This window comes from Prionailurus bengalensis, chromosome B3 (assembly GCF_016509475.1).
Source record: "Prionailurus bengalensis isolate Pbe53 chromosome B3, Fcat_Pben_1.1_paternal_pri, whole genome shotgun sequence".
Lineage (NCBI taxonomy): Eukaryota > Metazoa > Chordata > Mammalia > Carnivora > Felidae > Prionailurus > Prionailurus bengalensis.
Window position 1 is genome coordinate 48,359,212 of NC_057355.1, and position 12,897 is coordinate 48,372,108.

Sequence of the window (12,897 nt, forward strand, 5' to 3'; positions counted from 1 at the left end):
TAGAAATACCATATGATCCAGTAGCTCCACTACTCAATATTTACCCAAAGAACATAAAAAGAATAATTCAAAAAGATATATATGCATCCCTCTGGTTATTTAAAATAATCAAATAGGTAAGCAGCTCAAGTGTCCATCAACAGATGAAAGGATAAAGAAGCAATGCATATACACAATGGAGTATTATTAAGCCACAAAAAGAATGAACTCTTGCCATTTGCAACACAATGGATGGAGCTAGAGAATATAATGCTAAGTGAATAAGTCAGAGAAAGACAAATACCTTATGATCTCACTCATTTGTGGAATTAAAAAAAAACAAAATAAATGAGCATAAGAGAGAAAGAGAGAATGAAAGGGAGAGACAAACTAAGAGTGAACTATGGAGAACTGATGGTTAACAGAGAGGTGAGTAGGGCAATGGGTGAAATAGGTGATGGGGATTAAGAATACGTTTATCAGATATGTGAGTACAGAAAATGTTTAAAATTGTTCAATCAGTATATTGTTTACCTTTAACTAATATAACCTTGTATGTTAACTATAACTGAATTAAAATAAAAAACTTAAAAAAACAAAAACAAAAACAAATTCATTATATGTCCACCATGAATTAAATTAGAAATCAGTAAAAAAAGTATCTGGAAAAATTACCAAATATTTGTAAATGAAACAACAAGCTTCTAAATAACTCATAAGTAAAAAAGAAATCAAAAGGAAAATTAGACAGTATGTGAATATAATGAAAATGAAAAAATGATAAATCAAAATTTGTAGCTAAAAGAATGCATAGAAGATAATTTACAATGTTAAATGCTTATATTAGAAAAGAAAGGGTTCAAATCAACAGATTCTGTTCCCATTTTAAGTAACTAGAAAAAGAACAAATTGAACCCAATTAAAGAGAGAGAAGGAAATAATAAATAGAAATCAATAAAAGAGAAAACTGAGGAAAAATAAATAAAAACCAATTTAGTAAGGTTCTAGTAAGGCTGATCAAGAAAAGATGATACAAATTACCAATATCAAGAAAAAGAAATCTATGAGAATGTGGGAAGAACATCAATATAAATTCTCTAGTTATTCAAAGGACAATAAAGGAATAACAAAAATATTATATGCCGATAAATTTGATAACATAGGTAAAATGTAAAGATTCTGGATTTCGGGGAAGATGGTGGTGTAGGAGGATGCTGGGCTCACCACGTCCTGCTGACCACTTAGATTCCACCTACACTTGCCTAAATAACCCAGAAAACCACCAGAGGATTAGCAGAACGGATTCTCCGGAGCCAAGCGCAGACGAGAGGCCCACGGAAGAGAGTAGGAAGGGCGGCGAGGCGGTGCGGGCTACTCGGACTGGCGGGAGGGAGCCGGGGCAGAGGGGCGGCCCGCTGGCCAAGCAGAGCCCCTGAGTCTGGCTTGCAAAAGTGGAGAGGCTGGAGGGAGTGTGTTCCGACAGCAAGCGGGACTTAACATCTGGGAGGTTATAAGTTAACAGCTCTGCTCAGAGAGCGGGAAGGCTGGAGGACAACGGGAGGGAGAGTTGCTGAGCCCCTGATGACAGAGCTCAGTTTGGCGGGCAACAAAGGTGCTTGCCAGCGCCATCTGCCTCTCCCATCCCCCAGCCAAAATGCCAAAGGGAACTGGTTCCTGCCAGGGAACTTGCTTGCACCGCACAAACACCCAACGCTTGCTTCTGTGGAGCCACCCCTCCAGTGGCGGGTCTGACTCCCTCCCGCTGCCACAGGGCCCCCCCTAAAGCGGATCACTGAAGGAGAATTGAGCTAAGCCTGCCCCTCCTGCCCCTGTGCACCTTGCAGATCCACCCCAGCTAATACGCCAGATCCCCAGCACCACAAGCCTGGCAGTGTGCAAGTAGCCCAGCTGGGCCACGCCACCCCACAGTGAATCCTGCCCCTAGGAGAGGGGAAGAGAAGGCACACACCAGTCAGACTGTGGCCCTAGAGGTGGTCAGGGGGCAGACATCAGGTCTGACTGCGGCCCCTCCCACCAACTCCAGTTATTCAATACAGCACAGGGGAAGTGCCCTGCAGGTCCGCACCACTCCAGGGACTATCCAAAATGATCAAACGGAAGAATTCCCCTCAAAAGAATCTCCAGGAAATAACAACAGCTAATGAACTGATCAAAAAGGATTTAAACAATATAACAGAAAGTGAATTTAGAATAATAGTCATAAAATTAATCGCTGGGCTTGAAAACAGTATAGAGGACAGCAGAGAATCTATTGCTATAGAGATCAAGGGACTAAGGAAGAGTCAGGAGGAACTAAAAAACGCTATAAACGAGCTACAAAATAAAATGGAAATGACAACGGCTTGGATTGAAGAGGCAGACAGAATAGGTGAACTAGAAGATAAAATTATGGAAAAAGAGGAAGCTGAGACAGAGATAAAAAAATCCAGGAGTATGAGGGGAAAATTAGAGAACTAAGTAATGCATTAAAGAAAAATAATATACACATAATTGGGATTCCAGAGGAGGAAGAGAGAGGGAAAGGTGCTGAAGGTGTTCTTGAAGAAATAATAGCTGAGAACTTCCCTGAACTGGGGAAGGAAAAAGGCACTGAAATCCAAGAGGCACAGAAAACTCCCTTCAGACATAACTTGAATCAATCTTCTGCACGACATATCATAGTGAAACTGGCAAAATACAAGGATAAAGAGAAAATTCTGAAAGCAGCAAGGGGTAAATGTGCCCTATTATATAAAGGGAGACCTATAAGACTCGTGACTCATCTCTCTTCTGAAACTTGGCAGACCAGAAAGGAATGGCAGGAGATCTTCAATGTGATGAACAGGAAAAAAATATGTAGCTGAGAATCCTTTATCCAGCAAGTCTGTCATTAAGAATAGAAGGAGAGATAAATGTCTTCCCAAACAAACAAAAACTGAAGGAATTCATCACCACTAAACCAGCCCTACAAGAGATCCTAAGGGGGCTCCTGTGAGACAAAGTACCAGAGACATCGATACAAGCATAAAACATACAGACATCACAATGACTCTAAACCCGTATCTTTCTATAATAACACTGAATGTAAATGGATTAAATGCGCCAACCAAAAGACATAGGGTATCAGAATGGATAAAAAAAAACAAGACCCATCTATTTGCTGTCTACAAGAGACTCATTTTAGACCTGAGGACACCTTCAGATTGAGAGTGAGGGGATGGAGAACTATTTATCATGCTACTGGAAGCCAAAAGAAAGCTGGAGTAGCCATACTTATATCAGACAAATGAGACTTTAAATTAAAGGCTGTAACAAGAGATGAAGAAGGGCATTATATAATAATCACAGGGTCTATCCATCAGGAAGAGCTAACAATTATAAATGTCTATGCACCGAACACAGGAGCCCCCAAATATATAAAACAATTACTCATAAACATAAGCAACCTTATTGATAAGAATGTGGTCATTGCAGGGGACTTTAACACTCCACTTACAGCAATGGATAGATCATCTAGACACACGGTCAATAAAGAAACAAGGGCCCTGAATGATATATTGGATCAGATGGACTTGACAAATATATTTAGAACTCTGCATCCCAAAGCAACAGAATATACTTTCTTCTCGAGTGCACATGGAACATTAACCAAGATAGATCACATACTGGGTCACAAAACAGCCCTTCATAAGTATACAAGAATTGAAATCATACCATGCACACTTTCAGACACAACGCTATGAAGCTTGAAATCAACCACAGGAAAAAGTCTGGAAAACCTCCAAAAGCATGGAGGTTAAAGAACACCCTACTAAAGAATGAGTGGGTCAACCAGGCAATTAGAGAAGAAATTAAAAAATATATGGAAACAAACGAAAATGAAAATACAACAATCCAAACGCTTTGGGATGCAGCGAAGGCAGTCCTAAGAGGAAAATACATTGCAATCCAGGCCTATCTCAAGAAACAAGAAAAATCCCAAATACAAAATCTAACAGCACACCTAAAGGAACTAGAAGCAGAACAGCAAAGACAGCCTAAACCCAGCAGAAGAAGAGAAATAATAAAGATCAGAGCAGAAATAAACAATATAGAATCTAAAAAAAATTGTACAGCAGACCAATGAAACCAAGAGTTGGTTTTTTGAAAAAATAAACAAAATTGATAAACCTCTAGCCAGGCTTCTCAAAGAGAAAAGGGAGATGACCCAAATAGATAAAATCATGAATGAAAATGGAATTATTACAACCAATCCCTCAGAGATACAAGCAATTATCAGGGAATACTATGAAAAATTATATGCCAACAAACTGGACAACCTGGAAGAAATGGACAAATTCCTAAACATCCACATGCTTCCAAAACTCAATCAGGAGGAAATAGAAAGCTTGAACAGACCCATAACCAGCGAAGAAATTGAATCAGTCATCAATAATTTCCCAACAAGTAAGAGTCCAGGACCAGATGGCTTCCCAGGGGAGTTCTACCAGATGTTTAAAGCAGAGATAATACCGATCTTTCTCAAGCTATTCCAAAAAATAGAAAGGGAAGGAAAACTTCCAGACTCATTCTATGAAGCCAGTATTACTTTCATTCCTAAACCAGACAGAGACCCAGTAAAATATGAGAACCACAGGCCAATATCCCTGATGAATATGGATGCAAAAATTCTCAATAAGATACTAGCAAATTGAATTCAACAGCATATAAAAAGAATTATTCACCATGATCAAGTGGGATTCATTCCTGGGATGCAGGGCTGGTTCAACATTCGCAAATCAACGTGATACATCACATTAATAAAAGAAAAGATAAGAACCATATGATCCTGTCAATCGATGCAGAAAAGGCCTTTGACAAAATTCAGCACCCTTTCTTAATAAAAACCCTCAAGAAAGTCAGGATAGAAGGAACATACTTAAACATCATAAAAGCCATTTATGAAAAGCCCACAGCTAATATCATCCTCAATGGGGAAAAACTGAGAGCTTTTTCCCTGAGATCAGGAACACGACAGGGATGTCCACTCTCACCACTGTTGTTTAACATAGTGTTGGAAGTTCTAGCATCAGCAATCAGACAACAAAAGGAAATCAAAGGCATCAAAACTGGCAAAGATGAAGTCAAGCTTTCTTTGCAGATGACATGATACTATACATGGAAAATCCGATAGACTCCACCAAAAGTCTGCTAGAACTGATAGATGAATTCAGCAAAGTTGCAGGATACAAAATCAATGTACAGAAATCAGTTGCATTCTTATACACTAACAATGAAGCAACAGAAAGACAAATAAAGAAACTGATCCCATTCACAATTGCACCAAGAAGCATAAAATACCTAGGGATAAATCTAACCAAAGATGTAAAAGATCAGTATGCTGAAAACTATAGAAAGCTTATAAAGGAAATTGGAGAAGATATAAAGAAATGGAAGAACATTCCCTGCTCATGGAGGCATCACACTTCCTGATTTCAAGCTATATTGTAAGACTAGTAATTAAAAAAGTATGGTATTGGCATAAAAGCAGACACATAGACCACTGGAACAGAATCAAGAGCCCAGAAATTAATCCATGCATATACAGCCAACTAATAATGGGAAAATGATAGTGTTTTCAATAAATGGTGCTGGGAAAATTAGATATTCTCATATAAAAGAATGCAACTTGATTCTACCACTATCAGTTTAGTCCAAGCTACCTCATCTTTCACACTGCACCTCTTAACCAGCATCCATCCTTCCAATCAATTATCCACACAGCACACAGAAACACTTTCCAGGTACACATCTGATCATAGCATAGTCTCCTTTCACCTTTTTCAAATAACCATACAGTGACTTTATACTACTCTTTGGGTAAAACCTGTAATACTTAACATGGCCTAAATGGTCTAGATGGTTTGGCCTCTACCTAATGTTGGAGGCCTCACTTTGCAACACTCCCTTGACATCCACCCCTGACTTTCATACTTTGTCTTTCTTCCTGCCACAGTGCCATTTTTTACCTAGGATTCCTTTTGTCCAGAAGTTAGCATCTAACTCATTAATATTATTTAGAACTTAGCTTAGAATTACTTTTTAAAAAAGCATTCCTTGGGGCGCCTGGGTGGCGCAGTCGGTTAAGCGTCCAACTTCGGCCAGGTCACGATCTCACAGTCCGTGAGTTCGAGCCCCACGTCAGGCTCTGGGCTGATGGCTCGGAGCCTGGAGCCTGTTTCCGATTCTGTGTCTCCCTCTCTCTCTGCCCCTCCCCCGTTCATGCTCTGTCTCTCTCTGTCCCAAAAATAAAAATAAACGTTGAAAAAAAAATTTAAAAAAGCATTCCTTGAGGTGCAGGGTTGGCTCAGTCAGTTAAGTGTCCAACTTCAGCTCAGGTCATGATCTCGTGGTTTGTGGGTTTGAACCCCTCGTCAGGCTCTGTGCTGACAGTGCAGAGCCTGGAGCCTGCTTCAAGTTCTGTGTCTCCCTCCCTCTCTGCCCCTGCTCGTGCTCTGTCTCTCTCAAAATAAATAACATTAAAAAAAAAAGAATTAAAAAAAAAAAAGCATTCCTTGACCTGGTTACCTGCTGAAAGCACAGTTGCACCTTAGTTTTGCTTGATGAACTGTCTAACACACAGCTTCTTCACTATGAAGTGCGTGATTATAAGCACCACATTTATTTTTATCATGTTTATATCTCTAGCCTCTAGTAAAAATCTGGCAGGTACCTAGAAGGCCCTCATAAATATTTCTGAATGAATTAAGGAAGAATTAGAAATTATTTGTTCCTAAATGACATGGACTTGGTGACATGTTTTAAATGGATTACAAGCAAATCATCAAATGCCCTGTTTTTAAGAATTCCAATTAAACCATCACAAAGTTGTTTTTCCTCATTCCTTCCTGCAGTGTGTTTCAGGGGCAATTATTATGTTTCAGGCACTGAGACCCAACAATGGATGAGACAGTCAGGGTCCCTCCACTCATGCAGCATCTGATTTAAGCTGACTGACTTTTCATTTTGAAAGTTACTCTTATTCTAGGGCCAGATTACTTGTTTCCTAACCTCTGTGGAGAATAAATATATCATTATTTTTAAAATAAATCTTTAACTTTCTTATGACTCTGAGGAAATCTTGTTCTATTTTATGGAAAATTTACTATTTATTAAACATACAGACATGAATAATTTTAATTACCTATTTATATGTCTAATGAGAATGAGAAGCAAAGTACAAAGAATTAAAATGGAAAATAAAATATACCTCCTCACAAAACTTATATACAGACTAGACGACAAGGAAAAACCTAACAGCATATGCCCAAAGAGTCCTTCAAAGACAGAAGTTAGAAATAAAGCAAAATAATTAAAAAATGAAAACTTAAAGACATACACATATTTTTTCAGAAATCTGAAATAAGTTACGTCTAAGAACTCTGATCTTGAAATGACTACTTCATAGCAAATAGTTACACAAAATGTTATCCTAACTGTCTTTAAACTCATCACCCATAATGCTGACTTGGGATCAGAAATTTATCTTGGATACATTTGTTTTTACAGTGTTGATGGTTTTAAACTGAGTTCGCATACCAAATCCTCATTACTTGAATTTGTAAAATGGCTGACTGGGATTATTGCTGTCATGGAAACAAGTTTTTCCTTCTGCTTCTCTAATGTGTGTGCTAAAACAGACATCACATCTACAACCAAGAATTAGCAAATCCTGGCATATAAACGGTTATTCCATTTTCTTCAAAATCCCTTCAGAGTGCACCAAAGTGAAAATAATACTCCAAGAGCATGCTAATTATTGGCAAGTTATAAAGATGACTTCCTAACTTGCTTACTAACTTCTATTAATAAATCCCTGTCATCATACTATCATTGATGGCTCTTGAACATGAACATAGTCTGATCACACAGCATAAACTATCTCACAGAAGATATCTTAAAACTCTTTAGTCACTGTAACATATTTGCCTCTGTTAAACATGTTAGAGGATTCATCAAGTTCAGTTTAGTTCTATGTTCTAACATAGTGTTAGTTCTAACACTTATTAAGTGTTATTAATTTAGTCCAAAATGTATCATCTGTGTCTATAATGACAGTGGCTCCTAATTTCATCACCCAAGTCATTGTTAAAGTATTCATTATTGTCCTAAGGGAGAGATTCCAATGCAGTATCACTTTTAGGCTGACATAGAACCAAAAACTAATAGCCAAAATTTATACAAGATTTTGATATACAAAATAGAGTATACAAAAGGTTTTTACACAACATGGATATGTGAGCCTTTATTTATTCAACAGACATTTCAGGGACTGAGTGCTAATTCTATGCCCATCACTGGCTAGATACCAGGATACAACAGTCATTCTTACAACAACCCTATAATAGTGACTATCAAAATGTTGTCTCAGAACCAGTGGCATCAGCATCAGCCTGGGAACTTGTTAAAACTGCTTCCTTAAAGTAGTTAAAACAGGCCTCACCCCAGCTACTAAATCTGAAACTCTGGGGTTGGGGCCCAGCAATGTGTGTTTTAATAAGCCTTCCAGGTAATTCTGATACACACTCACGTTTGAGAACCACATAATTGCATTGATATACTGAAAAATTGAGGCTCAGAAAAGGAAGCAGACTTGAGGTGCAAAAGGGACATTTTCCTTTCATCTATCCCCAGAGATTAGAAAAATGTCTGGCACATATTATGTGCACACAATAAAGATTTTTGGATGGGAAAATGACTGAATCCTCTAAAGAGGTGTGCTATCATCCAATTATGGCAATAGCCCAAGAAATATAATCCTAACTTATTGAAGATGTACATATTGATGATGCAAGTATTTCTTCTTTGAAGAGAAATGTTTGCCATGACATCAAGAATTATAATTTAAAAACTATTATTTTTGACTCTTGCATAAAAGAAGTTACCAAAGGTGACCACTACCCAAATTGTTCAATTTTTCCATACCTTGTTATTTTGCCTTGATTTACTTAACTCCAATTTATACTTTTCTGCCTCTTCTAGAGCTCTATTCAACCGAACTTCTGTAGCACTTTGATTAGTAGCAGCCTGTTTTTGTAGTCTTCTTTTATTTTCTAATTCCTGTACAGTAAAAGAAATATATGGGACATTTATAAATATATCACAAGTTCCCTCTATTATTATATAACATTTTCCATTTCTCCCAAATTTTACACACACACACACACACACACACACACACACACACACACAGCTGGGGGCGGAGGGCTGAAGACTGACTGACAGAAGTCTCAGGGAATTCTTACTTCCAAATTAGTAGTAGGAAAATATATCCTTAAAAATGTAGTTATGAATTCAACTTTCAAATTACTATTTGTGTGGAATTTTCTACTTCTTTTTATGTAGTATAGAGATTCTCTGTATTTATTTTATAAGCAACTCCTTGTAACTACAATTCTTCCTTTGGGAACCTCCCCAAAACACCCATGTAAGGCACAAACTCTCTCATAAACACTGTGTTTATGTAAACCTAACGAAGTATAGAAGAAATATTTGTTAAAAACAGAGCATTCTATGTTAGCCTTATAGGGAAAATCCCAACTCTGAGCAAAAACAACAGATCTTGTGGATTAATTTTCCCCATCTTGGGGTAGGTTTAGATTTGCATTTCTGCAAATATTCTAAGAGATGCTGCTGCACAGAGTCTACAGGCCACACAGGAAGAAACATGAACATGTAGGATAAACTCCAAATTCTACCATCATCTGGCACTACAGTTTCATCTTCTGCCAGAAATGTTACCTTCAGATGTATCAGCAGTATGTGGATCTCTTCTAAAGCTATGATGTTTCTTGCCTCTAAGCCTTTGCTCATGCTCTTGCTTCTGCCCTGATCCCTCCTGCGTACTCCTCATTTTTACATGCTTATCCTTTAAAACTCAGTGAAGGGTGTACACGAGGGCTTTACCTCCTCCAAGAAGCCTTCCCTCATTATCTTCCTCATTCTCCTCCTAGGCTGGATTAGGTACCCTTTCTTTAGAGCTTCTACAACACCGTGACGCACATTTATCATGGTACCTGCTGTGGAGAACTGAAACTATCCATTTACTTCATTTCCCCCACTATACTACAAACTCATTAAGGATAGAAATGGTCTTAATTTCTGTATTCCCAGAAGTTTAATGACATGTTTATTCAATTAAATTTATTTTTTAATACTTAACTCACTCTTCTTTGCATTTCCTATAGTGCCTAGTACAGAGCTTTATATACAACAGATACTCAATAAATATCAGGGAATTGAAATGATGCAGTTAAAGCTACAGTTGTCTGTTTTCTTCTTTTATTAAGTTTTTTTTTCTCCTGGCTGCATCACTAGGTTTTATTTGAAAACTGATCTCCCTGGCTCTGAGTAATTAAGGGCAAAACAAAACAAAATACAACAAAACACATGCTGCTCTTTATGTAGGTTTCTAAACAAATCAAACTGTGTATGGATACCATCTGCTATCACCAGCCTTCTTCACAGCTTTGTGGGTGGTAGCTACAGTAAGAGCAAGCTTGATTTATCTCACTGTTCACATGGAAAAGGCAGAGATTCTCATTAGCTAGAAAGTCCACAATTCTAGCTGCCTCATTTCAGCCTCCTCTCATAAGAATATGAAATAAATCTTTGCCCTTCTCTTTCCTTCTGGTGACTTTGTAACCTGCTTCATAGAAAAATGGAAACCATCCTACACCACATTATGTTCCCCTTTTTGTGAATCAATATTGACCTCCTGCTTGGGAGAAGTGAAAAAGAAAAACGGTAGCCATTAGAATACTAAAATACGAAATAAAATATTCCTATACGAGTAAATCTACTAAGGGAAAACCTTACCAAAAACTTGAAAACATTGCTGTTTTCAGTCACACTCAAGGACTCTTTACAAAATGCATACAAAGTACCAATATTTTTTATATATGCTGAAAATACTCAATACAGTAAACCTATTGTTACCAAAGTTAAGCAGTTTACATGTTGTTAGAGAAAAATTTTATGAAAGATCTCAAGCCCTTACTTTTACATCAGCTTTAAAAGAAAAATCTAGATAGCTTAAAGAAAATCTGACTTTAAAACTCAAAGAGTATGAGATCCAAGAAATAATCTGCCATCCTCTGATAACTTTTAAAGCATTCATAAGGCACTACAAGAGGGCAAGAATACAGAGAGGTATGTATCAGTAGCCACAGCACAGGATGAAATGTAGCAAATGCTTTAAGAGGAACAAGTTGCCACAGTAATTTAGAAGAGAAATAATTACATGAGGACAAGTAAATGATCAGATAAGGTTCTAGAAACAGGTGGCTAAGGTACAAAGAGCATTAAACGTGGAGTCAGAAAACCTATGAACTGTGACAGACTCAGTTTCCACATCTGAAATTGGAAGTGATGAGATGTATATCTAATTACTTATGCAACACATTTATCAAGCACTTACTATGTGCCAGGTAGTATTCTATATGAATGATGGGCACATGATAATTAACCAAAGTTCCTCCCTTCATAAAGCTTACCTTCTAGACGAAAAGACAGATGATAAGCACATACATATATACATACTCATACATAATATCTGGTAGTGATAAGGTCTATGAAGAAAAATAAAGAAGGCTTGGCGCCAGAAGTGAGAGCCCTTTGGGGCTCATCCTGCCCCCCCTCATTGGGTCAGTGAAAAAACGGTAAGAGTAGTGGTATTTCACCGCTGGCCGGCAAGGCCGGGGGACCCTGCCCCGCCCCCTCATGGGGGGGGGGCAGGACGCCAGGGGCCTCCCACTTATTTTTTTTTTTAATGAAATTTATTGTCAGCTTGGTTTCCATACAACACCCAGTGCTCATCCCAAAAGGTGCCCTCCTCAATGCCCATCACCCACTTTCCCCTCCCTCCCACCCCCATCAATCCTCAGTTTATTCTCAGTTTTTAAAAGTCTCTTATGATTTGGCTCCCTCCCTAACTTTTTTTTTCCTTCCCCTCCCCCATGGTCTTCTGTCAAGTTTCTCAGGATCCACATAAGAGTGAAAACATATGGTATCTGTCTTTCTCTGTATGACTTATTTCACTTAGCATCACACTCTCCAGTTCCATCCACATTGCTACAAAAGGCCATATTTCATTCTTTCTCATTGCCAAGTAGTATTCCATTGTGTATATAAACCACAATTTCTTTATCCATTCATCAGTTGATGGACATTTAAGCTCTTTCCATAATTTGGCTATTGTTCAAAGTGCTGCTCTAAACATTGGGGTACAAGGGCCCCTATGCATCAGCACTCCTGTATCCCTTGGGTAAATTCCTAGCAGTACTATTGCTGTGTCATAGAGTAGATCTATTTTTAATTTTTTGAGGAACCTCCACAGTTTTCCAGAGCGGCTGCACTAGTTTGCATTCCCACCAACAGTGCAAGAGGGTTCCAGTTTCTCTACATCCTTTCCAGCATCTATAGTCTCCTGATTTGTTCATTTTAACCACTTTAACTGGTGTGAGGTGTTATCTCAGTGTGGTTTTGATTTGTATTTCCCTGATGAGGAGTGACGTTGAGCATCTCTTCATGTGCCTGCTGGCCATCTGGATGTCTTCTTTATAGAAGTGTCTATTCATGTTTTCTACCCATTTCTTCACTGGGTTATTTGTTTTCCGGGTGTAGAGTTTGGTGAGTTCTTTATAGATTTTGGATATTAGCCCTTTGTCTGACAAGTCATTTGCAAATATCTTTCCCATTCCGTTGGTTGCCTTTTAGTTTTGTTGGTTGTTTCCTTTGCTGTGCAGAAGCTTTTTATCTTCATAAGGTCCCAATAGTTCATTTTTGCTTTTAATTCCCTTGCCTTTGGAGATGTATCAAGTAAGACATTGCTGCGGCTGAGGTCAGAGAGGTTTTTTCCTGCTTTCTCCTCTAGGGTTT

At 38.2% G+C, this 12,897-nt stretch overlaps 1 protein-coding gene across 1 annotated transcript in view; it reads right to left on the reverse strand.

Moving 5' to 3' along the window:
* TEX9 (testis expressed 9) overlaps positions 1-12,897 on the reverse strand; it is a 66,559-nt gene that overhangs the window by 9,416 nt on the left and 44,246 nt on the right. Inside the window, exon 10 of the mRNA XM_043555357.1 lies at positions 8,944-9,078. Coding sequence (XP_043411292.1) covers positions 8,944-9,078 — 135 coding nt within the window. The remainder of the gene's footprint in view (positions 1-8,943; positions 9,079-12,897) is intronic.